Here is a 27,471-nt window from a genome sequence, read left to right as displayed (position 1 = left end):
TACATTAATCATGGAAAATAATGCAAATGGGTCTTGCAAACAGCTAATGACAGGCTTGTTCTGAATAGCAAGGTCATTAATTGACACAAAAGACTGAAACGTCCTTTGGTGTGACAGAAATGTCCTCTGGTGTGACGCCTGTTATGTTGCACCACAGGACAAATGTGTCACACCAGAGGAGAAGGTCTCTTTAAAAAGCTTTTTAAATAATTAAATACTCCTTTTTATTCTTTTTTGATCATTTTCAGCATTCACCATAGGACAAATTGATAGTATTGATTAGACTTCACACTACATAAATATATACATTTCTTTTTCAACAATGGTCTTTTACAAAAAAAAAAAAAAATTTACTGGCTATTTGTTAACTACCCATATATATATATATATATATGTGTGTGTGTGTGTGTGTGTGTGTGTATGTGTGTGTTTTACAGCTTAGAAATCAAATCAGAAATAGCAGCATGTGTGAATGAGGCTTCACACTGGGTGATAATTATGTTTATTTATATACTTATTTATTTTATAATTGCATATTTTTGCCTGAAATATCTTTGTGAATTTATCATTACAAGATATTAGTCTCAAGTAAAATTAGTACTTTCTTCATACTACAATTCCAAATGAAATATGAAATGTATATCCAGTATAGCTAATGGAAATTTGGACTAAATATGCAATATGTTAGATGCTCCAGTTAAATTAAAAATGAAATATTTGTTGTTTCTAAATATAACTTTTTTAGTCATTTTATGACACTGTAATATATATAATATATATAATTTGTATTTATATATATATATAAATCTAAAATCTAATAAGTGTTTAAACATACATTATTCATTATTTTATTAATATGTTATCAGATTAAGCTGAAGTTCAACATGTTACATGCAGTACATGTGCTTGCTTTTATCTTGTAACAGTGGAGAAAATAACAAAATAAAAGATAAAATAAAGTAATATATATCTTTAGACATATGCATTTTTTTCTTACACTGTTTTTTTTTTATAATATTAAATGTATGCTTTGAATACATTTGCATAAGAGGAAAATGTACGAATGTGTGCATTAAAATATGAAGAGTTCAGATGCAAAACCAGCTAAAAGCCATCTCGGTCAAAAATGAGATAATGATACTGAGTGAATGCTCCTGACACATATTATACGTCCATCAAATACTTTTTCTTCGAACTCGCTAAAATACCAGCCTCAGCTCAATCAGAAGTACCGGTACTTACATAGAAACCTATACATCTGAGCCTGATAAAAATGCATTTTTTAAAGAAAGACGTCAGATGGATTTAGCTGGTTTTGCATCTGAACTCTTCATATGTGACCATGAGAGCAAAAATATATGTATGAGAACGGAGAATGTAAGTGTGTGAGAGCAGCAGAATGAATTATGGCTTGTATGGCTCTTCATATGTATACGTATATACTGTATATACACACAAAGATAGATAGATAGATAGATAGATAGATAGATAGATAGATAGATAGATAGATAGATAGATAGATAATTCATTAAATTACTAATTTTCCCTGCCTCTGAACTGAAGAGGCTAGACACTGTGGTGTTGTCATGCTGTGTGCTAGTTTTCATTTAGGGCTGGAAGCTGTTTTGCTGATTCGACCTTCTACAGGTCTCACTGATGATTATGTTGTCTTCTGAATGATTTCAGAGCTGAAAGGAAAATGCTCTGAGGTGGTTCTGATTGTGCAGTGTGTTGATTACATGATAAAAAGCCACACATAGTGATTGCAATTTGTAGTGCAATATGTGATTTGTAGTCTGGAAGTCTACTAAATTTAAAAGCATGAATCAACCAAAGAATTTTCCAGCAAATCCAGTTGAGCAGTTGATGATTAATCAAATCATAACACAAACAAAAGCTCAATAATTACTGATTGGTGAGCCTTACTGCTTAATCTTAAAGGGTTAGTTCACCCAAAAATGAAAATTCTGTCATTAATTGCTCATCCTCATGTCGTTCCAAACCTGTAAGACCTTTGTTCATCTTTGGAACACAAATTAAGATATTTTTGATTAAAACCAAGAGCTTTTGACACTGCATAGACATTAGACATTGTTAAAATACTCCATGTGACATCAGTGGTTCAACCGAAATTTTGTGAAGCTACAAGAATACTTTTTGTGCAGAAAGAAAACAAAAATAATGACTTTATGCAACAATTTAATCTCTAACGTATCAGTCTTCGATGCACATTCACGAGAGTACCACAATGCTGACGCAGGAGCATGTTGCTCTGACATACAAACGTAAATATGCCTATGAAGGAGGGACCTGAGCCAAACATGGAGATTTTTTAATTGGGTTCTTTTGAATTTACCACCTAGCAAAGTCAAAGCAACCATTAGCATTGTGGTGGTGAGTATTGCATAAGCAAGTACCACAAAACTGTTCTTGCTCACTGGAATCTAGTTGAATCTAGCTGCACCTACTGAATTCTACTTCCACTGCACTTCCATCAACACTCATCATGGATTAAATGACCCAGTTTTCTAAAAGCACTTCACTATTTTGCCCTGTGGCACATCTTGCAGTCTTGCAGTCAGTCGTGATAGTGTTTGCTAGTAGTACTCAGACAGGGAATGCTCTCATGAAAACATTTGCTGTACATAAAAAGACTCTTTCTTGTGTTTACATGAACCTACTACTTACGTGTATAAATGGGAGGGACATTCTTATTCTAGAGAGCATTTGATTGGACAGAAATTTGGATACTCCCCTGAGTGCTTAATGAGTCATCAACATTTTTTTCAACATTTTACCTGGACAGTTTGTCATTATAGGGTGTTCCAGGTATGAAATCTCATATATTTTATCTTTCATGCAACAATTTGAATTGTCAAGCATACTGGAAATTGATAAATATGTAAACAATCTGTTAGATGCACAAGGTAAATTAATTATTAAATACTTGTTGTTTCCAAGTAAACCTAATTATGCATCTCATGTCACTGTAATGTAAAAATACTATTTATACTAAGGGTATAAAACATACATTATTCACTATTTTATTAATATTTTATTAGATTAAGCTGCTAGTTCATCATTTTACATGCAGTAAATGTGCTGTGCTTGCTTATATCTTGCAACAGAGGAGAAAATAATGTGTCAGAATAATATCAAACTCAGAGATGACTTGACACTTGCTATTTCTAGCCAGAGAAAGGTGGTATAGGGGAGGGACATTCTTATTCTAGAGAGCATCTGATTGGACAAAAATTGGGACACGCCCCTGAATACATGATTAATCGTCAATGTTACTTCTTTTAAACTTAAAATAGGAATGTATCAATTTTTTATGTTCTTCTCAGAAATGTGCTTTATGTACATCTCAAAATTATACCTAAAATGACATTTAAGTATACTTGACTTACACTTTGAAAAAGTGTAAATATAAGCTGTACCTGTGCTGCGAAAATTCATGTTTTCATTGTTATACGGTACGAGGTGCTATTACACATCTTCTGTACAGAATTTCCAAAACACAAGTGAAGAAGAAACCGAAACAACAGATGCTTCCACATGTAATCTAACACAATCATCAGATCATCAGTTTAAATTATCATTCTGAATCCAATTCATATTCTTTTCTTAGCTTTTTGTTCAAAATGTAATATACTTAATGAAATAAACTTCTAAAAAATATACTTCTTTTTGGTAAAGGATATCTTCTGAAAGACAGTTTTATCCACTTTTAGGTTGACAAAATAAGGCAAAATGCATCTTCCTTAAAGAGTTTCTTCAGACTGTCTGTTCTCTCTCCCAACATCTCTCTATCTGTGTCTTTCAGGAAACAAGTCCCTGGACAGCGGCATTGCCGAGATGGAGGAACTTCCCGTTCCCCAGAACATCAAAATCAGCAACATCACATGCGACTCCTTTAAGATCTGCTGGGATATGGACGCCAGGTCCAAGGAACGCATCACACACTACTTCATCGACCTCAACAAGAAAGAAAACAAGAATGCCAACAAGTTCAAACACAAGGTATGTTTACAGCCACATGCTGATCTGACCTGTTGTAGGCAAAAGCTGATATTCATTAATGTTCTCAGGTTCATGTGTTTGCAGAAAGAGAACTGCAAGAACATGATTGCCCAGTCTCATTCATTATCTGTCTCCTCTAGGATGTCCCCACTAAACTGGTAGCAAAAGCAGTTCCTCTGCCCATGACAGTGCGAGGACACTGGTTCCTGAGTCCACGCACCGAATACACCGTGGCCGTTCAGACCGCGTCCAAACAGGGTGATGGAGACTACGCCGTGTCGGAATGGAGCGAGATCATTGAATTCTGTACAGCCGGTGAGAAGCACATTCAAATGAAAAATTAAAATAAATGGAAAAATAAATGCATGTACATGTAAAAATAAATAAATAGGGCAGCACAATAATCATGATGTAGCTTAGTGCAAATCAAATGTTGCAATTTAAAAGGATAGTTCACCCAAAAATGAAAATTCTTTCATTAATTATTCACCATCACAATGTTACAAACCTGTAAGACCTTCATTCATCTTCAGAACACAAATTAAAATATTTTTGATGAAATCCGAAGAGCTTTCTGACCCTGCATAGACAGCAATGTAACTACTATCTTCAAGGCCCTGAAAGGTAGTACCACACGTGAACGTGAGTCAAAGACACAAAAGAGAAGAAATTGTTGAATAGTCGTTAATCACAAAAAGTATTCTCAGAGTTTCATAAAATTAAAAGAAAAGTTCACTTCCAGAACAAAAATTTACAGATAATGTACTCACCCCCTTGTCATCCAAGATTGCTTTCTTTCTTAAGTCATAAGAAATTATGTTTTTTGAGGAAAACATTTTAGGATTTTTCTCCATATAGTTGAAATTCTAAAATGCAGTTTAAATGTGGCTTCAAAGGGCTCTAAACAATCCCAGCCAAGGAAGAAGGGTCTTATCTAGTGAAATGATTGGTTATTTCTAAAAAAATAAAAAAAATAAAAAAATTACAATCTATATACTTTTTAACCTCAAATGCTCATCTTGTCTGCGTCTCTGCATGAACTCTATGTATTCCAGTTCAAGGCAGTTCATCTCATTTTCTCCTGAAGCATCAAAATTGTCCTACATCGCTGCAGAAGTACCGACCCAGTGTTTACAAAGTGAACATACACAAAAAGCTGAAACACCCTTTACAAAAAAGGTAAAATAGCAATGTAGGATGATTTTGAAGTTGGAAAAGGAAATGAGATGCAAGTTTTTCAACATACATACATAACCGATCGTTTCGCTAGATAAGACCCTTCTTTCCTTGGTTGGGATCGTTTACAACCGCATTTGGGATTGTTTGAAGCCGCATTTAAACTGCATTTTGGAAGTTCAAACTCAGGGGCACCATAGAGGTCCACTATATGGAGAGAAATCCTGAAATGTTTTCTTCAAAAAACAATTTCTTTACGACTGAAGAAAGAAAGACTTGAACATCTTGGATGACAAGAGGGTGAGTAAATTATCTGTAAATTTTTATTCTGGAAGTGAAATTCTCCTTTAAGTTTGAACCACTGATGTCCCATGGACTATTTTAATGATGTCCTTACTACCTTTCTGGGCCTTAAAGTTGTGTTACTGTCTATGCAGCTTTTTTTCTGGGGGTACTTTATGTAATTATTTTTTTAAAGTTTAAGAGGTCTGGCGGACAAAAAAGATTGGGAATCCCTGCTTTAAAGTATTGTTGCTATGACCTCCATGAACTTATTTAAGCTGTTATTAGCACATGGTGAATCTCTTCAATACTTATATGTGTTTGTTTGTTTGTATGTACAGATTATTCCACTGTTCATCTCACACAATTGCTGGAGAAAGCAGAGGTCATTGCCGGCAGAATGCTGCGGTTCTCCGTCTTTTATCGAAACCAACACAAAGAGTACTTTGACCACGCAAGGTATGTTTCTACAGGGATAGCAACACTAAATGATTAACGAAACAGTCACCTTCAAACCTCTGTGACCTCTAAGACACCTTTTTATGTGAACACAAACACAATAGGTGCAATTCTGAAGAACTTCCCTGATGATGTTTTCTACAGTAAGAAATGTGGCCTAGGTCTGTAAACTTCAAAAAGACAAAAAAAGGCCATATGACTTCAATTATTAAATTCCAAGTCATAAATTTGTGTGAGAATTAGTTGTTTTTCCACTTATAATAGCTCTTAAACATAGAACTGTGAAAATATGTTGCTTCAGGTTTGTTGTCAGTGAAGATTGTTCATGAGACGTGTGAAGTAGCCATTTGCACCACTGGTATCAAATCAGTCCCAATTCACTTTCATAATTAGAAAAAGGTCCAGGATATTGTTCAGAATCACTCTTTGTTACACAGGTTTAGAACAACATGAGGCTAAATACTGTAAGTGATGATAGTTTTCATTTCATATGAATATTCATTTTTGTCATATTAGAAACCCTTCAAATCCTTGTTAAAAAAAAATTAAATGTTCTCTCTATTGCAAATGATTTTTCTTTCTAACATTGAATTTACTTTCATGCAACTCCAGTGATTTAAATGTCTTCTCTATTTAACTAATACAGTCATGTATAGTAGAATGTGATGAAAACGGCCATTACATCTATATTTATAGGAGAAAAGACAATTTGTGCTGTTGAATTTAATGCATCTAGGATGATACAATAAATCTATAATGAGTTTTTCTAAGTATAAAGTGAATATGATTTTAGATGCAAGAGGCACAGTGGAATCAAATTAAATCCATCTGAAAAGGCTCACTGCAGTCTGAAGTAGTTAAAGCAGGAGGCATACATTTCCTTTCAGAATTGATTATATTTTTAATATCACTCTAGTTTATTTATCTGAATGTACCACTTCATCTTACTTCAGTGAGATTTACAGTATTCATTGTCTTGCTTTATTCAAAGTAATTAAATTTGGTTTCACATCAGTGAGTGAACGTCTATTGTTGTTGTACTTACCCCATGTGCAACTCAAATATTAATTTCACACTGACTTGATTAGATATCTGGATTATAAATCATGCGTTTCAGATAGTGGTTCAACCTGTTTATATTATTTCAGCTCTATTTACCGCAATAACAATAAAGATCGCATGTAAACTCTGAGGTGATAGCAGGAAAGAAAAACATTTCTAATCAGAATGAGAATTAATCAGAATACAGTTAATGATAATTTGCATAAAAAAGTGGTTGTTATGGATTACAGAATTAAAAAAAAAGGTCACTGTAATTTTATTTCTTGCAATTCTGATTTATTTTGATTTAACATCTACCAGTTCTTTTTTGTGAGATAACTGCAAGACATTAACTTGGAATGGCGAGATATGTGACCCTGGACCACAAAACCAGACATAAGGGTCAATTTTTTGAAACTGAGATTTATACATCATCTGAAAGCTGAATAAGTAAGCTTTCTATTATATATGGTTTGTTAGAATATGACAATATTTGGCTGAGATACAACTATTTGAAAATCTGTAATCTGAAGGTGCAAACAAATTAAAATATTAAGAAAATTGCTTTTAAGTTGTCCAAATGCAGTTCTTAGTAATGCAAATTACTAATCAAAAAAAAATATTTTTATATATTTATGGTGGGGAATTTACAAAATATCTTCATGGATAATGATCTTTGTTTAATATCCTAATGATTTTTGGCATAAAAGAAAAATTGATAATTTTGATCCATATAATGTATTGTTGGCTATTCCTCCAAATATACCCATGCTACTTAAGACTTAAAAAAAGGTTTTGTGGTCCAGGGTCACATATTAAGTTTAAAACTTGCAATTCTGAGAATGTTTTTGCAAAGTAATTGCAATATATAAACTTGGAGGTGCGAGAAATAGTCAGAATTGTGTTTTAAAAGTCCAAATTGTAAGATATAAACTTGGAATTCTGAGAACTTATTTCAAGATAATTGGAAGATATAAACTCAGAACTGTCAGAAATAAAGTCAGAATTGTGAGTTATGAAAACAGAATTCTGAAAAAGTTTAAATTATGAGATAATCTTGCAATTTTGAGAACTTTTTTGTAAGGTTATTGCTAGAAAATATAGTCAGAATATAGTCAAATATAGAGTTATAAACACAATTCTGAAAATAAGTCTGAACTGTGAGATATAATCTCACAATTCTGAGAATCAAAGTCACAATTGTGAGACATTAAATCATTATATAGTCAAAACTCTGAGATAAAAAGTCAGAATTACCAATTTTCTATTTCGGTGGGAGAAAAGACAAATAAAAATATCAAAATATCATAATTTACTCATCCTGTCATTCCAAACCTATATGTGACCCTGGACCACAAAACCAGTATATAAGGGTCAGTTTTCCAAACTGAGATGTATACATCATCTGAAAGCTGAATAAATAAGCTTTCAATTAATGTAAGGTTTGCTATGATAGAACAATATTTGGCCGAGATACAACTGGGATCTGAGGGTGCAAAAAAATTAAAATATTGAGAAAATTGCCTTTAAAGTTGTCCAAATGAAGTTCTTAACAATGCATATTACTAATCAAAAATTAAGTTTTGATCATAATCGTTATGTATCCTATATAATAATAATATCCTATATAATAATATCCTTCATAATTTTTGGCATAAAACAAAAATCAATAATTTTGACCCATACAATGTATTTTTGTCTATTGCTACAAATATACCCGTGGTCCAGGGTCACATATAATGCTTTTCTCCAAAAAAATAAAAAATAAAATAAATAAATAAATAAATAAAACAAAAGGATACATTTAGCAGAATGTTCAAACTACTCTTTTCCATATACTGTAATGAAAGTGAATGGCAACAATGGCTGTCATGATCAAAAAATGCAAAAAGCATCATAATAATACCATAAAAGTGTTTTCCAAAACCATATAATTGCTTTATGATAGTTTTCTGAAGCCATATGATATGGTTCCAGTTTCCATTTTAAAGTATTAGCTGTAATGTGTTCTCCAGCTACAACAGGCTTTACTGATTTAAGGAGGTTAGTCACTGCCAGTAAAGTCAGGAGACAGCTTGTTAAAGCTAATCTTTTAGTGCCACTGAACATCTGCATGAAGTCATTTACAGTAAATCTTCTTGTTGCAGGGAGGCCCAAAACAACAAGATGTTGCCATCGGTGAAGGACAACAGCGGCAGCCACGGTTCGCCCATCAGCGGGAAGCTCGAGGGCATCTTCTTCAGCTGCAACACCGAGTTCAACACGGGCAAACCCCCACAGGACTCGCCGTACGGCCGTTACCGCTTCCAGCTGCCAGCCGAGGAGCTCTTCAGTCCCAAGACAAACCTGTATTTCGCCGACTTCTACTGCATGTACACGGCCTATCACTACGTCATCCTGGTGATCGCGCCGAAGGGCTCGACTGGAGACGAGTTCTGCAAGCAGCGCCTACCAGCGCTGGATATCGGCAACAACCGCTTTATGACGTGCTCGGAAGACGAAGACGGCCGGCTGGTGTTCCACCACGCACAGGACCTTATCCTGGAGGTCATCTACACCGACCCCGTGGATCTGAGCCTGGGCACGGTAGCCGAGATCAGCGGCCACCAGCTCATGAGCCTGTCCACAGTCAACGCCAAGAAGGATCCCAGCTGCAAGACCTGCAACATCAGCGTGGGACGCTAACCTACGAAACTGAACCCTCCTGCTGCCTTGAACAGCACAGAAAATCGCCTTCTCCTTTAGCCGTCCTCCTTACCCATTATCGAACTTATCCATAATTCCTTCTGGTGTCTGCAAGGCTCCTCCGCAGCATGTGTCTCACAGCTTTTGACAAAATGACGATTTTTTTTTTGTTTAGATATGTCGTGCTCCTATTTTTGTGTTGGGATGTTTACTTAATCACCGCCTGTCAATCAAACTGCTCTTTAATCCTATTGGCTGTCAGACCTTCCTGTTAGAACACGGCATTGTAACAGTTTACCAAAGTTTACACAAATTTAACACTAAACGCTCATTAAGTCACAGAGGTCTGTGAATCGAGACAGCCCTTCTTATGAGGCATTATGAATGTGATGATATCAAGTGAGGTATCTCAAAATATGTGATCGGACGTATCTGTAGCATGACTGCAAACATCCATAACTGTTCATCAGCAGTGTTTCATGTTATCTATTCCAACCCATCCAGTATACTGTGATTTAACATATAATAAATGTGATACGACGTGTAGATAGAAAAATATTTATTTTTTAACTGGTGAATAGAAAATGGACAGAACCAGAAGTGCACAATACAGAGGACTTTGGTGATGGAAAAGAAAAGGGTCACGATAAAGCAAATATATATAGATAATTATATATATATATTTACTGTATAAACCAATGTAGAGTTACGTGCACTATAGCTAACATTCAAAAGCTACATTTGTCATTGTGGATGTGTACAGCAAATAATAAATTCTGGGACGACGATAACATGACAGAATAACCACACCTGATTGTAGCACAATTCAACAGTTTACGCTGGTTGGCATGCAAAGACACTACACAAAGATTGTAATAGTTCATTGCAGTAGAGCCGTCGGAAAGGAAAGATATCGATTGTTTCGTTTCCAGAGAGTAGCTACTTGAGCAGAATTGCACTTAAAGCGCACATCCGCTTCCCATGAACATATCTCCTGCTTTGGGCTTCAGTATTGTTTTTAGTGTGCGACGTGATTGGACAGTGTTCATTTTAACCACTGGCTTAATAGATCATTTGTTCTTCATGTATAGGAGGAAAACTGTGCTCTGTGATGGCCACGTACCGTACTTTAACACATTTTTGAATAAAATAGATCTAACAATAGCTCTCCTGGGAGAAACCTTTTTAATTCTGGGTAGTATGTCTCATTTTGTGCTCCCTTTTTCATGCGAGAGGCAAATATATGAGAAATAAACAATTACGTTTTGTTAGTTCATACAATGCGTACAATTATGGTTGGCTGCTGCTGTATTCATATGTTAGGGAGCTCATTGAAATTTGCATAAAACCGTTATTTTAAGTGCTCTGAGTTGTTTTCTATCTAGAGCTTTGCATTATTTGTCAGGCTAGAGATCGTCTCTAGCCCCTGAGAATCATGGATCCTCATTAGTGTGCATAATGTCACTATGTCACTATGTTCCTAATTAGAATTATAAACTAGCTTCAAGAAAACGTGAAAATTGCATATGATTCGACTTTGGTTAAAAAAAATCTCCTCCAAAAATAAAGTGCCATATTCCATAAACATAGATGAGTACTCTATATTTCCTTTTGCCCTTTGAAATCTAAATGAGGTTTGTATTGATCCGTCTCTCTCTGTACACAGCACAGAGATCGCACACGTTTGCGTTTACGTGATAGTAGTCACCGAAAGGCCTTGAACGGTTCGGCCCAACCCACTGAGTCTAGGACTTCCAATGTGGTCAGAAATGATATTAAAGTGCATTTTAGCATCATTATGGCACAATATGTCAAATGTAAAAACTCCATTTGGTCCAAACATTGGGTTCAACACTGAAAGGCAGAAAGAATCTCTTTAACTCAGATAGTTTATGTGGTTTCCTGTTTGCTGAGCAACACTTCCAGTAAGCGTAATTTGGCTTTGAGACTTTTGTACTCCTGGTACTCCTCAGCCATGGGGATTCGGTCATCTTTTTGTGCAGCTCTTCATTATTTTAGTGGAGAGGGAAAGAAAAAGAATGATAAATTATCATTAGAAAACACATTTAATCCTTGAGTTGCCTTACTGAAGCAGTTTTGTACATCAGTGGATAGCAGATAAATGGAAATGTATTTTATTTAAAAAACTTAATCCATATATTGTGTACAGAAACAGTTTTCTTTTTTTTTTTTTTTTCCTGGTGGTATTATTTTGTGTATCATTGATTAGATGTGCATTACGCTAACTATGCTGAACTATTTTGATCTTTTTTTTCCTTTTTCCTTCCTGTCCATGTTCAAAACGATAAAAGTAACAAAATACCATTAAAATGTGTTAATGCCACAGTAACGCATCTGTGTTTTACCTTCCCATCTGTCTGAAGAACTGCTCTTCAAAGTCTCTGATGGCTTTACGTCTTCTCCTCTTCTCGGCTCGAGTCTCACGCAAACACTCCAGCAACTCAGACCTGCAATTAAATTAGACACAAACAATTAGTAAAGGAATATTTCACCCTATAGTTTATCATTAGGAAAAATTTACACACCAATGTCATTGCAAATCTGTAAGGCCTTTTTTCTTACATACATACACCTGCAAAATGTTATTTTTTTTTACCAAAATAAAAGGGACTGTATAAAATGCATGTTATTTTTTATTTAGAACTGACCTGAATATAGTCCACAAGAGAAATAATAGTTTAATTTATAAAAATGACCCTGTTAAAAAGTCCACATGACACTTGATTCTTAATATTGTTTTGTTACCTGAATGATTAACAGCTGTGGGGTTTTTTTGTTTGTTTAGTGATAATTTCTCACAAGTCCCTTGTTTGTCCTGAACAGTTAAACTGCCCACTGTTCTTCAGAAAAATCCTTCAGGTCCCACAAACTCTCTGGTTTTTCAGCATTTTTGTGTATTTGAACCCTTTCCAACAAAGACTGTATGATTTTGAGATCCATCTTTCCACTGAGGACAACTGAGGGACTCATATGTAACTATTACAGAAGGTTCAAATGCTCACTGATGCTCCAGAAGGAAACCCAATGCATTAAGAGCTGGGGGTGAAAACTTTTGAACAGAATGAAGATGTGTACTTTTTTCTTTTTTTTTTTTCATTTAGTACGCCCCTTCAGAAGCTACAGAAGCTACTTACATGTTTCCAGAAGACAAAATAAGTTACATTTACCCTGATTTTCAAATTCAAAAATTTTTCTCAAAATCATACAGTCACTGTTGGAAATGGTTCAAATACACAAAAATGCTGAAACACCAAAAAATTTGTGGGACCTTAAGAATTTTTCTGAAGAACAGTGGGCAGTTTAACTGTACAGCACAAACAAGAGACTCATGAACAACTATCAATAAAAACAGCTGTGGATCATTCAGGTAACAACACAGTATTAAGAATCAAGTGTATGTAAACTTTTGAACAGCGTCATTTGTATAAATTCAACTATTATTTTCTCTTGTGGACTATATCTAAACATCCCTTATGTAAATTGTCTTACTCAGGTCAGTACTAAATAAAAAATAACATGGATTTTTTATTCTCCCTTTTATTTTGGTAAAATAATTAACATTTTGCAGATTCTGCAAGGTGCATGTAAACTCATGACCTCAACTGTATATTGCAAAATGTCTAGAGGCATCCATGCTAACAGAGGGTTGCCAATTCTTTGGTTATCCTGAAGAATTTTAAACTCTTGCCACAGGTTAAATCTTATATTCTAACAATAATAAATCTGTGCTATGATGAGGCATAGTAAGGAGATTTTTGTGAGAGAAAGGCACTGGAAGGGAGCCTATGTGCAAATGTTTCTATGGTAACTGCCAGGTCTCTCCAGGAATCATTCTAGTAAATTACAAAAAAAAAAACTTTTTCCAAAAATGGAAAAATCTACAGAAGAATCTTCCAACTTTTAGGATTATCTTGAAATGTTTATTTTGTATACTCATTTCATTCATTTTCAAATAGTTAAATAAAAGATTAACAACCTCACCAAACCTCAAAGTATTTTGTTTACCAGCTGTTAATCTTAAAGTAAGATGTTTTAGTTTATGAAAACTGTGATGTACATATACATTACTACTATACAGTACTTCTTGTGTTGAAAGTGTTTGTAATACATAAAGGATTTCTGTGTGTGACAATCAATCATCATTTTTTTTTATCAGTTAATGTAAAATATGTATTTTAGGTATTTCTGGTATTTGGGCTAGTTTAAGTATTCGCTGGGCTTGCTTTGTTAGGAAGATCTGGCAACCCTGCTCTACCATGCAGCAAAAATAAATGGGACCTGGGGCTGTTACACTCTTAAAAAATGATAAAGTAGCATAAAAGTGGTTTATATAACTGTGCTACATTCCAAGTCTTCTGAAGTCATATGAAAGCTTTGTGTGTGATAAACAGAGAAACTGACATTTTGCTTTAGTTCTCAAATCTCAATTGTGCACAGTCAATTCAAATGTCATGTCTCAATGCAACATATTTGAAATGACTGTGAATAAACTTAAATCTTAGTCTACTCCTCACACAAAATATGACTTCAGAAGACTTGAAATATACAGTACTGTGCAAAAGCCTTAGGCCACTAGTATTTTCATCAGCTAAAAAATGGTTTAAAGTCAGTTTTAGTCGGTCTTTTGCTGTAGTGTGTCAGTAGGAAATCTCAGATTACATTTCTAAATATTCATTTTGCCATTAATTATAATAATCCAGTGAGATTTTTGTATGGAGCACAGGCTGTTGTCAAACTCCTTGTGCAAACAGAGATCTGATCTCTCCATCATTCAATCCAGTCTGTCTTAAGAAACAGAAAAAATAGAGACAGACTAAATCCAGAAGAACTGTGGCAACATCTCCAAGATGTCTTAAGAGACCTACACCTACAAAGCTACAGTACTGTTAAAATTTTTAGACAGTTAGGCACATAAAATGAGGATGCTGTCAAAAACAATGTCATAAATAGATTTTCTTCATCAATGAACTTCTATTAACTAAAATAAATCAGCATTTGATGTGACCATCCATTGCATTTAAAGTAGCTTTTGCCCTATGTGCAGCTTTGTGTAGCTTTGCAGGTAGGTTACTTGAAACATCTTGGAGATGTTGAAACAGTTCTTCTGGATTTAGTCTGTTTCAGTTATTCTGTTTCTTCATGTCATTCCAGAGACAGACTGGATGATGGTGAGATCAGATCTCTGTGTGGAGCACTGGCTGTTGTCAGACTGCCTGTGCAAACAAAAATCTCACTAGATTATTACAATTAATGGCAAACAGAATGTTTGGAAATGTAAACTGATGTTTCCTACTGACACACTACAGCAAAAGATAGAAATAACTTACTTTAAACCATTTTTAGCTGGTGAAAATACTAGTGGCCTAAGACTTTTGCACAGTACTGTAGAGCAAGAATCTAAGGACTACTTTTATAGTACTTTAGATGTGATTTCTGTCTCCATTTTGGAGCTTAGAAGCCCATTATGGAAAACAGCACACTGGGTATTCGGCTAAAACCCTCCTTTTGTTTTCCTCATATCTCTGGAACAGCATTCTGTCATTATTTAAAAAAAAAAAAAAAACTTAATCATTATTGCTTACACTTGAGTTTGGGCACCAATTCTGACTATTAACTAACTAGACTTCTAATTTGCTGCTTATTCATAGTGAGTAAGGTAGTTAAGTTTAGGTATGGGGTAGTGCTTTCTAAGTACTAATAAACAGCCAATATGCTAGTAATATGCACGCTAACGAGCATTAGTTCATGGTAAAAATTAGTCCCTAAACCAAAGTGTTACCTCATTATTTTTAATTGCATGTGATGTTCCACAATGACTAAGGCTTGTGTACCTGGAGGCCTCGTGGAGGTTGGACATGGTTATGGCTGAATGTCTCACTGTCTTGATCTCATCCAGCGGAGACACAAAGGCCGGGTCGCTGTCTCCCTCCTCCTCCCCACAACCTCTCTTATCAGTGAGACACACGGGTGGGGGTGTGTACCGAACGGAATCATCATCTGAGCCTTCTTCTTCTTCCTGTGATACATTCACAACAACCATAGAATCTTACTCTTAATCTTACTTAATTATAGTTGTGCCATTACTCCAGTCTTTAGTGTCACATGATCCTTCAGAAATCATTCTATTATGCTGATTTGGTGATGAACTATCAGTTATTATTGGTTCTCAATTATTAATAATGGCTCTTATGATTATTAATGTTGCTGCTGAATATTTGAGAAAACCATGATACATTTTTCAGGATAGAAATAGAAATGTTTTGTAAAAATATAAATGTCTTTACTGTGACTTTTGATTCATTTAATGCATCCCTGCTTTTTGAAAAATCCTACTTTTACTTTTTTTACTTACAGTTACTTACAAAATAATGAGCACCAAAAACTGTGACGTTGGTAATAATAAGAAATGTTTCTTAAGCCGCAAATCATCATATTAGAATGATTTCTGAAGGATCATGTGACACTGAAGACTGGAGTAAAAATGTTGAAAATTCAGCTTTGTCACATTAAAGGAATAAATTACATTTTCATCTATATTCAAATACAAAACAGTTTTTTTAAATTCAGTGTTTCCTCCCCTGCCATTATAAGCCATTTCCCCCTGCCATTATAAATAAATTTTATTTAATTTTATTTTCTATATAGCGCCAGATCACAACAAAAGTCATTTAAGGTTACCTTTCCTATAGAACAGGTCTATACCTGGTTATTTTATTAAACAGCTAAACTAAACTAAATGGTCTTATGCTACAGTATTTATCTTATTTACACAGCGGCATGTAATTTCTGTCTCTACATGAAGTCCATTCATAAAAACAGAATTTATTCCGTAGCGCGGAATGCCACGGAATTTGTCAATTTTTGGATGAATAAGTCAAAATCGGGTCTGTCACTTAATTCGAATCACGATATAGACTAATGTCTATGAACATTAAAACCCAAAAAGGCGGTTTAGATATGAATCCTGCATGTTCCGCTTGGCTGTGTATGTATCTATCTGTAACACATAATAAAAATAAATGGTTTAACGTGTAACAGAAATATATTACTCTTGTAATACTTTTGTGCAGTATAATGTACGTCTTTATATATTTCTATTTCTGGCCAATTTAAATAAAACAATTAAATGATAAATATAAATATTACAACCAGATTAGCCACTTAATTGTAGAAACAAATTCTACAATTATTATTAAAACTTTTTTTAACAAAATATTCACACAAATTTTCTTGCATGTATTAATTTTAACAGTAAACCTCTGTTTGTTTGCCAAAAAATAAAAGGGTTTAATTTTCATTTGATTAAAAATAAATAAATGTTTAATGTTTTCATTTGATTATCAGAAAAATTAAAACACAAAAATCTCTTGAAAAAAAAAAAGAAAGAAAAAGACTGTAGGGCCCTGTTGTTCAAAACGTTGAAATTGAGAGTTTTGGCCTTTTTTTACTGAAATAAATGTTTTTGTTATTATACAGAGAGTAAAGTACCGAAAAAAGTACCGTTGGGTACCGACACCCCTACCCCATCCATCCTCCTCCCCTACCCCCCCAAAACACTGAAATTGTAATAATATTTTTTCTTTAAAAATGTTTTTACTGTTTTTTTTAATCAAACAAATCCAGCCTTGGTGAATAAAACATAGTTATTTCAAAAACATTTTAAAAAATTAATTATTCCAACCATTTGACTGCCAGTGTATGTGTAAATATAACACTTACTATAGTTGTAATAGTGGGAGTTGCACACAGGAGATGTTTCACCATCTGGTATCTATCATAGAGAGGTTTCACCAGGTTTTTTTCTTGTTTGGTGCCCTACGGGGACAAAATCACGTAAAAAAACAAACATTTTGTTCAAATATTAATTCTATAATCCTAATCCGTATCTAATTAACTAGAACATTTCTGTATTTAAATGCAAAAAACCTCTTACAGGACGGCCGTGTAAGCTCTCAAAATACAGCAGACATTTTTGCAGAGTGATCTTCTCCAGGGCCATCTGTCTTTGGGTCATCTCCTGTGGACAGAAGAGCGCGTGTTGAGTTAATCACTGCAAACCCTGGCCGCACAAACACACAATCAAATCCCCACCCACCCGAACAGAATGCATCCACAGATGGCCTCACCTTCATGTTGTCTGGGAGGCCGAGGGCCTGGCGTTTCTCCCGTAGCCGTTTCAGGAGTGTGTCCACCGTCTCCTCCAGAGAGGGCTTGTGCTGCTGCTCTGGCGTCTCCTGCTGGCCGTTAGTGTACCTGCAGATATCCATGGACTGGTTGTTCTCATGTTTCCGGGACTCCTCAAATGACTGTCTAAGCTTCAAATCTGGGGAAACAGGTATACAGTTAGAATAATTGGAGACAATGACAGGAAGTGGAATTTACTGAATTCAAAGCAGTCACAAAATAGAGGAATTATATTAGTCCAACACTCGTTTTCATTATGAATTCAGATTATTATGTTACTCGGCTTCCTCGAAACAATAATATTGACAAACAGCACCATGAATGTCTGCCACATTGTTTATATTTATTTATACAACAGTTCTTTCTGGTCCTCAAATCCAACTGGCTAAGAGGAGTGTGATATTCTAGTGATACTCCATCCATTTCACCATTTGTATCACTCACAGTGAGTGTCCAGGTGCACGCCTAAATCCACAGTAATTGTATAAATAATACTGTTTTTGTGTCACGGAATGCAGTATGTGTGTATACATACACACACACACACACACGTTTGTTTTTGTGAATTGTGGGGACTTTCCATAGACTTCTATAGTTTTTATACTGACTAAACGATATTGTCTATCCCCTAACCCAACCCTAACCCTAAACCTACCCCTTACAGGAAACATGTTTGCATCGTTACATTTTCAGATAAACATAATTTACTATTTTTAATAATTTTTGTGGGGGCCGCAGGTTTTACTATCCTTGTGGGGACATTTGGTCCCAAGTACACACACACACACACACACACACAAACACTCCCTTTTTAATGAGAATTCTGCTTACCAAGCCTTCATGTATTTCCAAAATACAGCAAAAGCAGTAATATTGTGAATTTTTTTTACTATTTAAAATCACTGCTTTCTATTTAAAAAGGTAATTTATTCCTGTGATCAAAGCTAAACTTTCAGCATCATTACTCCAGTCTTGCTTGTCACATGTTCCTTCAGAAATCATTCAGCATGATTTGCATGATTTATTATTATCAATATTTAAAACAGCTAAGTAATTTTTTCAGGATTCTTTGATGAATAGAAAGATGCAAAGATCAGCATTTATCCGAAATAAAAAGCTTTTGTAACAATATACATTATACCATTTGAAAGCTTGGAATCATTTTTTTTTTTTTTTGAAAAGAAATTACATAAATTATTACTTTTATTTAGCAAGGATGCTTTAAATTGATCTAAAGTGATGATAAAGACATTTAGAATGTTACAAAAGATTTCTATTTCAGATAAATGCTGCTCTTATGAACTTTTTATTAATCAACCTGAATTCTACTCAGCTGTTAATAATAGTAATAATAATAATAATAAATGTTTGTTTGTTTGTTTTATTAGAGCAGCATATCAGAGTATTAGAATGATTTCTGAAGGATCATGTGACTGGAGTAATGATGCTAAAAATTCAGATTTGAAATCACATGAATAAATTACATTCTATAATATATTCAAATAGAAAACACTTATTATAAATAGTAAAAATATTTCAAAATTTTACTGTTTTTGTTGTACATTGGATCAAATAAATGCAGTCTTGGTGAGCAGAAGTGACTTCTTTAAAAAAAACAAAATATTTTGACTGTACATATGTATATATATATACATACACACACACACACATGATTGACATTTAACATTATAACATTATAATTAATATGAAAACAGTATTTTTACCCGATATTGAAAAAAAAATTAATCTACTGATTATATATGTAAATCTGACTATGTTTTAAGGAGTTTGTTTTAAATCAGAACATGGGTTCACAAACACATTAAATTAAACATATAGGAATGTTGTGAGAGCCATGTAACAATTAATCTTATAAAACTGTTTTAATGAATAAAAACAGGCCCATGAATCACCTTACGTTTTATTATTCAGACAGGCAGTCTTACCTTTGAGCTGCTTGCGAGATCTGGCTAGTTCACTCATGAGCCTCAAAATCTCTGGATTGGCTGATTTATCATTATGTGAAGGCTGTGGGTGAGAACAGACACTAAATTTAGGAGCTATAACTTCTTATCTGGACTCTGGAGTCTTTACCAGATTCTCCTGGTTGTATATCATCTGAATGAAACAGTAGTACTATTCTTCTCCAGTAGAGGGCAATAAACTACAAAGTTAAACGATGAAAATTTTTTGACTTGTACCACAGTAATACAATGGATTTTTAACTATTCTGACCTTATAGTTCATTTCTTGCTCAAAGCGCTCCTCAAACTTGCGTATTCTCCTCTTTAGAGTTTGGATGTGTTTGGTAAGGAGTGGGATGGAAGTAGCTTCCTTAGCGTCTCCAGGAACCTCCGTTCTAACAACTCCACGAGCCCTAAAGAGAAGAAAACACATATATAAACACTAACATACAACTACAGTGAGAGCATAAACCAGGCAACATTAAATGGCCAATATTTAGTACTAAATATGCAAAAAAAGTAGTTTTTTTATGCTAAGGGTGATCAAAACTAGTGATATTGTAAAATATTATTACAATTTAAAGTAGCTTTTCTATTCCAATTTATTGTCATTTATGTAATTTATTACTGTGATAGCAAAGATGAATTTTCATTCTTCAGAAATCATTCTAATATACTGATTTGCTTCTCAACAAACATTATCAATGTTAAAAAGACTTGAGCTGCTTAATATTGTAGTAGAAACTATAATACATTTTTTCATAATTCTTTAATGAATAGGAAGTTTAAACGAACAGAATGTATTTGAAAACAGATCTTTTGTAACAAATTTTTTGACTTGTCACTTTTGATCAATTTATTCATCCTTGCTGAATAAAATATTATCTTTTATATTAAATTGCTCTGGAATAATTGATTCTGTTTGATCATGAGCATTAAGAAGTTGTGTAATGACATTAAGCTGTCTATAATTTAATTTCATCTGTATCATCCTGTACTCTTTCATCTTAGATAACTAAATTATAAAAAAAAAAAAAAAAACATTTTCTAAGCAGAAATGCAATCCTGTCTGTCCTGTCCAGTTTTTTACTGTTTATTTACCCTAATAATGCAATAGTGACTACAAGGGAGAGCATCACAAACAACTACAGAGTAGAAGAGTGAAATAATTTTGGAAAAGTGGAAAATTTTGGTGTTTCCATCACTACAGCATTAGTCAGCAGGAAACTCATGTTAATAATGAGAAATGAAAATCTGGTTTAAAAAGTGGGTCACTGTGTTACTAGCTCCAGCCGGCTGATTCTGAGACTTGCTCTCCAGGAAAGGAGAAATTAGATATTTTGACTAAACAGGCCAAACGAAAGAAGGTGAAAGGTCTTCACGAGGACAACAGCTTATAAATCATACAGAATGATCTCTTTTGAAAACGCAGAAAGTTCCCTGTGAGGGGTAGGTTTAGAGTAAGGGGATAGAAAATACAGTTTGCACAGTATAAAAACCATTATGTCTATGGAATGTCCCCATAAAACATGGAAACGTGTGTGTGTGTTCGTACATGATGAGATGCTGTGCGCAGGGTGGAGACGGGGCAGATTCAGGGTCTGTGTTGAAGCGTTGGCTCTGGCTGAGGCTGGAGCAGCGTGGGGAGGGCAAGGGGCTGTTGTCATCTGTGATGTGCTGGATGAGTCGACTGGGCCCCGGGCTCTGCTGGAAATCACTGCTACAGTCACCCTCTGCCAGCCTAAAGTCTAAACACACACATACACACACACACACACAGATCAGAGTGCCATGCTGGGATAAAAGCACTGTGTCCTACTGTTGCTAACCCTGGGATTACAATTTAAACTGAGCACTTCATCTGGAAAAGACAATATTTTCTCATAGTTGCCTGATATCCAATCTGACCAATTTCAAACACAACTAGACAGTTAAATTCTCAGGGAAAAAATAATGAACAAATAATAAAAAATAAAAATGTGAGTTGTGCTTGCTGTGCAAAATCTGCCAGCACAAATCTAGAGTGTTGTGTGGTTGCTATGTGGTTGTTAATGTGCTATGTTGAGAGTGATTGTCAAGGTGTTTATATGTTGCTATGCAGTTGCCTATTTGTTTTGAGTGATATTGTGCTGCTATGCAGTTTCAGTGGTGTTATGGGCTGTTGCTAAGGAGTTGCTAATGTGCTATGTGTGAGTTGTTGCCAGGGTGTTTATATGAGAAGTTGATGTTAAGATGTTGCTACAGAATTGCAAGGTGTTACGGGCTGTTGCTAGGGAGTAGTTATGGAATTGCCTATTTGTTTTGAGTGATATTGTGTTGCTATGCAGTTTCCAAGATTCTCTGGACTGTTGTTCGGGAGTTGCTATGTGGTTGCTAATGTGCTATGCATGAGTGGTTGCCAGGGTTTTAATATGTGGTTGTTATGATGTTCTGAGTTGATGTTAAGCTCTTGCTGTAGAGTTGCTAGGTGTTATGGACTGTCGCTAGGGAGTTGCTATGCAGTTTCCTATTTGTTTTGAGTGATATTGTGTTGGTATGCAGTTTCAAAAGTGTTCTGTGCCGTTGTTAGGGAGTTGCTATGTGGTTGCTAATATGCTATGCGTGAGTGGTTGCCAGGGTTTTAATATGTGCTTGTTAAGATGTTCTGAGCTGATGTTAAGCTCTTGCTGTAGAGTTGCTAGGTGTTATGGACTTTTGCTGGAGAGCTGCTATGCAGTTGCCTATTTGTTTTGAATGATATTACGTTGGTATGCAGTTTCAAAGGAGTTCAGGGCTGTTACTAGGGAGTTGCTATGTGGTTGGTAATGTGCTATGTGTGAGTTGTTGCCAGGGTATTTATATGTGGTTGCTAAGATGTTCTGAGTTGATGTTAAGGTGTTGCTACAGAGTTGTTAGGTGTTACGGACAGTCGCTAAGAAGTTGCTATGCAGTTTCCTATTTGTTTCGAGTGATATTGTGTTGGTATGCAGTTTCAAAGGTGTTCTGTGCCATTGTTAGGGAGTTGCTATGTGGTTGCTAATTTGCTATGTGTGAGTGGATGCCAGGGTGTTCATATGTGGTTGCTAAGATGTTCTGAGTGAATGTTACGGTGTTGCTACATGTATAGAGCTGCTAGGTGTTACGGACTGTTGCTAAGGCATTGCTATGCAGTTGCCTAATTGTTTTAAGTGATATTGTGTTGCTATGCAGTTTCAAAGGTATTCTGGGATGTTGCTAGGGAGTTGCTATGTGGTTGCTAATGTTCTATGTGAGAGTGGTTGCCAGGGTCTTTATGTAGTTGCTAAGATGTTCTGAGTGGATGTTACGGTGTTGCCTTAGAGCTACTAGGTGTTACGGACTGTCGATAAGGCATTGCTATGCAGTTGCCTATTTGTTCTAAGTGATATTGTGTTGCTTTGCAGTTTTCAAGGTTCTCTGGGCTTTTGTTAGGGAGTTGCTATGTGGTTGCTAATGTGCTACGCATGAGTGGTTGCCAGGTTATTTATATGTGTTTGCTAAGATGTTCTGAGTTGACGTTAAGGTGCTGCTACAGAGCTGCTAGGTGTTACGGACTGTCGCTAGGGAGTTGCTATGGAGTTGCCTATTTATTTTGAGAGATATTATGTTGGTTTCAAAGGTGTTATGGACTGTTGCTAGGGAGTTGCTATGCGGTTGGTAATGTGCTATGTGTGAGTTGTTGCCAGAGTGTTTATATGTGGTTGCTAAGATGTTCTGAGTGGATGTTAATTTGTTGTTTTGGAGTTGCCAGATATTAGGGACAGTTGCTAGAAGATGCTATACAGTTTCAAAGGTGTTGTGGGCTGTCACTAGGGAGTTGCTATGTGGTTGTTAATGTCTTCTGAGTGGAATGTGTTTCTGTACAGTTACTAGGTTGTTGTGGGTGGCTGACAAGATGTTTATAATGTTTATAATGTATGCAGTGGCTAAGATGTTCTGAGTTGGTTGTTACAATATTCCAGTGCAGTTACTAGGTATTCTAGGCTGTTGCTAGAGAGTTTCTATATCATTCTATATAATGTGTTCTAAGTGATTGTTACTGTGCTGCCATGCAGTTGATGGGATTTTTTAGGTGTTTGCAAGGGTGTTTATATGTGGTTGCTAAGATGCTCTTTGTGGATTGTTACTGTGTCTATGGAGTTTGCTAGGTGTTATGGACTGTTGCTAGTAAGTTGCTATGTAGTTGCCTATTTGTTTTGACTGATTGATATTGTTATACTACGCAGTTTTAAAGGTGTTCTGTTGCTAGAGAGTTACTGTGCAGTTGGTAATATCTTTTGAGTAGAATGTGTTGCTATAGAGTTGCTAGATGTTATGGACTATCGCTAAGGAGTTGCTATGCAGTTGCATATTTGTTTTGAGCGATATTGTGTTGCTATTCCGTTTTAAAGACATTCTGGGCTACTGGTAGGGAGTTGTTATGTTGTTTGCACAGTTGTTTTGAGTAGATGTTAATGTGTTGCTATGGAGTTTCTAGGTGTAAGGAACAGTTGCTAAGAGTTGCTATACAGCTTCAAAAGTGTTTTGGGCTGTTGCTTGGGAGTTGCTATATGGTTGCTAAAGTGCAAATGAAATGTGTTGCTGTAGAGTTGCTAGATTGTTGTGGGTGGTTGCCAGGATGTTTGGTGTTCTGAGGTGCTACGGAGTTGTAATGCAGTTACTAGTGTGTGATTGTGTTTCTATGCAGTTGCTAGGATGTTGTGGGAAGATGCCACAATGTTTATAATGTATGCAGTTGCTATGTTGTTACATTGGGTTGCTACAATATTCCTATGCAGTCGTTAGGTATTGTAGGCTGTTGATAGAGAGTTGCTGTGTCGTTCCTAGTGTGTTCTGAGTGTTTGTTATTGTGTTGCTATGCAGCTGATGGGATTTTTTTATGTGTGGTTGCTAAGATGCTCTGTGTGGATTGTTACTGTGTTTCTATGGAGTTGTTAGACTGTTGCTAGAGAGTTGCTATGCAGTTGCACATTTGGTTTTAGTGATTGATATTCTTTTGCTATGCAGTTTCAAAGGTGTGGAATGTGTTGCTATAGAGTTGCTAGGGTGTAGTGGGTGGTTGCCAGGATATTTATATGTGGATGCTAAGATGCCCTTGTGGGTTGTTATTGTGATACTATGCCGTTTCTAGGTGCTGTGAGCTATTGCTAGGGAGTTGGTATGCGGTTGCCAGGGTGTCTATATGTAGTTGCTAAGATGTTACAAGTAAATATTACTGTATTGCTATGCAACTGCCTATTTGTTTCTAGTTATTGATAGTGTGTTGCTTTGCAGTTTCAAAGGTGTTCTGTGCTGTTGCTAGGGAGATGCTGTTACTAAGATGTGGTGTAATGTGTTACTATGCAGTTACTAAATATTATGGGCTGTTTTTAGAGAGTTGCCTATTTGTTCTAAATTATATTGATTTGCAATATGGTTTCAAAAGGTTCAAAACACTTTATAAAGCACCAATGCCATAATTATACCATAGTATAATTATACCATAGCATTTTACCATACCTTGAATAAAAGATAAACTGTTTAACTTCATAAAAAGAGCAAAGGAGATCTTTCAATAACATTTTTGGATCGGATAACTCAAAACGCAGAAGTTTTGGAGCATGATTAATAAAGCAAGTTCAACATTCATACTGACTCAAGCAAACTTCAGCATTCCACACTTCCAAAAAGAACAATAGCAGACACAAATGAAAACAAAGATGCAGAGAGACAGCGGAAATGAACAGAGCGAACAACTGACAAACTGCTGATCTTAACACACACACACTGAACCTGAGTCACTGTAAACACACTGACCCAATGAAACCATAACAAGACAATCCTCAGACTGAGGCATATAGTGATTGTAAACCAAAAAAAAGTTAACAAACAGTGGTTTCAGTAGTTCAGTAAAGGTTAAAAATGTACACTACCATTCAAAAGTTTAGAGACAGTACTTTTCTTTTTTGAAATATTTGCATTTTTAAACTGATCAAAAGTGACAGCAAAACTGTGTTGAACTATTTTCAACATTTATAATAATAAATGTTTCTTGAGAAATCAGCATATTAGAATGATTTCTGAAGAATCATGTGACACTGCAGACTGGAGTAATGATGCTGAAAATTCAGCTTTGCATCACAGTCATAAATTACATTTTAAAATATATAAAAAAAATAAACCACTTATTTTAAATGTATAATATTAATTCACAATTTTGCAGTTTTTACTGTATTTTTTATTAAATAAATGCAGACTTGATGAGTCACTTCTTTCTAAAACGTTCAAAAACTCTTTTGAACAGTAATGTATAAATGTCACTACGTTAGATGACATGGAACGCTTACTAAGAAAATTACTTTATGGTTGTCAAAATTACCTGAACATATATTACAAGTGTGGCTACTCTGCTAGGACACCTGTGTGAACTTGAGGAGGGCTCAAAAATCACCACTGAAGTTAGCTTTGAAAAAAAGCTCCAGTATCACTTGTTAGCTTTTAGAGCAGAGATAAAACAGTGAAATGACGTACGCAAGAGGTAGCGCATAAAGAATTTTGCCAAATTGTGGGATGAATACATGTGTTTGTGTGTTAAAGTCGTGCTGTGAGGAGGTGCCTGCTATCCCAGTGCCTGTGTTATTAATAGATGCCAGTGTGAAGCGGCTCGGGCAAGTGACTCACATGTGCCCAAAAAACAAGAGCCATCTTCTTCACAAAACCCATAAACAAATAAGCCTAGCCCTCCCATCACTCATGTTAGTCGGTCAGTGGGTTTGGATATCAGCAGAACACATTCATTCATTCACGCAACGTAGCAGCCACCATCAGACACTCACATGCTACCCATAAAGCACTGCAAAAAGCAATGCCGGCTCTCTTACCTGGTGGGCTGTGCTCTTCCCTAACGCCATTGCATGCAGGAATCAGGATTTCGTCTTTGAATCCCAGGCAGGGTGGACTGTCTTCGGGAGAGGTGTCCGAAGAAGGGCTGGTGTCTCCCTCCAGAGCCTGGAGCTTCAGCAACGAGCCCTGAAAGCAGAAGCAGAACATGCCAGCTTCAGGTTTCAAAGCGTAAGAGGAAGATCGTTCTGCACGCGTCGAGCAGAGAAGAAGGATGCCACTGCAGTCTCACACGCCCCTCCGCTCTGCCTCCATCAGCCCTGCTCACGATACACGCGTGTGTCCGAGGGTGTGCGTACGTGCACGAGCGAGGCTTGTGATCACGTCCCTCTCTGCTGCAGTTCTTTATCTGGCATGGATTATTCATGCCACTCTTTTAGTGGCGAAAAAGCAGCACGAGTGAGAGAGAGAGAGAGAGAGAGAGAGAGAAAGAAGAAAGGGGGGTCTTCTGGCGTCAGCAAGCCCCTTAGCAGACTGGCTGAAGCTGGTTCTTCTGATAGGAGAACAGGTGTGGTTGGAGGGAGAGGGGCGGCGAGTGCCTGCGGACGGATGCGTGGGATACGTGGAGGAGGGAGGCGGGGGGGATTCTCAGATTTAGCTCGGCGGTTATGAAGGCTTTTCCCGCATCTGGAGGTGGGGGGGAGGTTCTCACTGAGAGTATTGACATCATGGCCCCTCCCAGCATCCATTCATAAAATAGAAAACAGCCCAACGCAGCTGCAGGCAGCAGAATCATGCAGCTCAGAGATGTTACGGATGC

General features: G+C 35.9%; 2 protein-coding genes across 3 annotated transcripts in view; one reads left to right on the top strand and one right to left on the bottom strand.

Annotated features, from left to right (window-relative positions):
• phyhiplb (phytanoyl-CoA 2-hydroxylase interacting protein-like b) overlaps positions 1–12,010 on the top strand; it is a 37,722-nt gene extending 25,712 nt beyond the window's left edge. For both annotated transcript variants that reach the window (XM_051124519.1, XM_051124520.1), the window contains exons 2-5: positions 3,827–4,023; positions 4,164–4,338; positions 5,823–5,940; positions 9,129–12,010. In XM_051124519.1, coding sequence (XP_050980476.1) covers positions 3,827–4,023; positions 4,164–4,338; positions 5,823–5,940; positions 9,129–9,666 — 1,028 coding nt within the window. In that variant the 3' untranslated portion in view covers positions 9,667–12,010. The remainder of the gene's footprint in view (positions 1–3,826; positions 4,024–4,163; positions 4,339–5,822; positions 5,941–9,128) is intronic.
• fam13c (family with sequence similarity 13 member C) lies at positions 10,202–27,211 on the bottom strand. The gene is made up of 10 exons (XM_051124516.1): positions 26,693–27,211; positions 21,391–21,583; positions 20,107–20,248; positions 19,818–19,899; positions 17,814–18,010; positions 17,621–17,704; positions 17,407–17,502; positions 15,519–15,703; positions 12,033–12,134; positions 10,202–11,671 (listed from the first exon to the last, which is right to left on the bottom strand). The coding sequence occupies exons 1-10, from the start codon at positions 26,859–26,861 to the stop codon at positions 11,557–11,559; spliced, it is 1,365 nt and encodes a 454-aa protein (XP_050980473.1). The 5' UTR covers positions 26,862–27,211; the 3' UTR covers positions 10,202–11,556.
• Between the last annotated feature and the right edge of the window lie 260 nt (positions 27,212–27,471).

This window comes from Labeo rohita, chromosome 12 (genome assembly GCF_022985175.1).
Source record: "Labeo rohita strain BAU-BD-2019 chromosome 12, IGBB_LRoh.1.0, whole genome shotgun sequence".
NCBI lineage: Eukaryota > Metazoa > Chordata > Actinopteri > Cypriniformes > Cyprinidae > Labeo > Labeo rohita.
The sequence above is the reverse complement of the archived record's forward strand: the minus strand, read 5'-3'. Positions and strand labels throughout refer to the sequence as shown.